Genomic DNA, 1245 nt, shown 5'->3' on the forward strand with positions numbered 1-1245 from the left:
CATCCACATGTTTGCAGCTGCAGTCTAAAGGACCTTTAACTCTTTTACCCTATAAAAGGGATAGCTGTAGATCAGTGTAGCAGATCATCAACTAATCTGAAGGTTGGTGGCTCGATCTGTAAGCCATAGTATCCTTGGACAAGATACCGAACTCAAAGTTATTCTCAAGATTTACTGAGAATCAATCCCCTTATCATAAAGATGACATCTGATAACCACCCTGTATCCTTAATGATGAGTTGACACCACAGTATATATCCATTAAGATGTGGTTTGACAACCAAGGCAGAAATCACCCTCACTAACTTCTGATGCACACCAAGAAATTTCGTTTTTGGAAGCAAACCTGAAATGACCGAAAGTGTTCGGTTCAGAAAAGGGTTACCCCTGGTAGGCGTCCAAGGGTGAAAGGGTTAAACCAATTACCAAGTCGATCATTTTAAATCATGTGAAATTTGTTTAGTGTTTATATTTAAACTAAAGTTGTGGAAGAGTAACTTACCTTTAATATTCAAATACATTGTTGCACAGAAACTGAATTCTGACTCACACCTCATTGAAAGCGCTTTACAAAGGCATCTTTCCAGGATTGGTTGAAATGGAAGCAAACACCGTCTGAGCCTTTTCTTTAATACTGAGTGTCGTCTCCAGGCAGGAAAAGTAGAAGTGTAGTGTCCAAGAGCTAATGTTGTTAAAGTATAATTACAATTTTGCTAACTGAAGGGTTTTGTGTCATCTTCTGCAGGTCTTCCACCTCTTTCAGCAATTAACCTGCCAGGTGTAGCCCCCAGTGCAACTCCTCCCCTATCCAACTTTGTTTCACCCCCAGTCTTTGCCAGTACTTCTCCTGCTTCCACTATGCTAATGAACAGTTTTCATGCCAAAACCCCCAACTCCCCATCAGTGACCACCTCTGGATCAATAAATATTACAATGTCTGCAGACTCATCTTAACAGAAAGCAAAAATTGAAGATGTTGGCATGCTCTCTGTAGAGTCTTTACACAGTGTAATCTGCCCATTCACCCCAGCACTCGGCTGACAAATTCCACGTGCAAACAGACCATCAGGATTGTTGTGCGAGCTCAGCTGCAAGAATGGAACTGGTATTAAATGCAGGGCATCCAGTTTGTCCTGGAAATGGTGTGTTAGAAGAAAAGCCCTGCGTCTGAAGGCAGTTAAAGGAACTTTGAGAGCATTTTGGAGTTTAAGTTGTTCTGTGATAGAGGACATTTAAATTCTTTTT

At 41.0% G+C, this 1245-nt stretch overlaps 1 protein-coding gene across 1 annotated transcript in view; it reads left to right on the forward strand.

The window, feature by feature from the left end:
• The window catches only part of LOC102295530 (Golgi reassembly-stacking protein 2), a gene marked incomplete in the record, with an annotated part of 14018 nt that overhangs the window by 7102 nt on the left and 5671 nt on the right, over nt 1–1245 (forward strand). Inside the window, 1 exon segment of the mRNA XM_005918142.3 lies at nt 746–1245. Coding sequence (XP_005918204.1) covers nt 746–954 — 209 coding nt within the window.

The sequence above is a fragment of the Haplochromis burtoni genome, unplaced genomic scaffold, assembly GCF_018398535.1.
Source record: "Haplochromis burtoni strain Fernald_Lab_line unplaced genomic scaffold, NCSU_Asbu1 Contig_29, whole genome shotgun sequence".
Taxonomy (NCBI): domain Eukaryota; kingdom Metazoa; phylum Chordata; class Actinopteri; order Cichliformes; family Cichlidae; genus Haplochromis; species Haplochromis burtoni.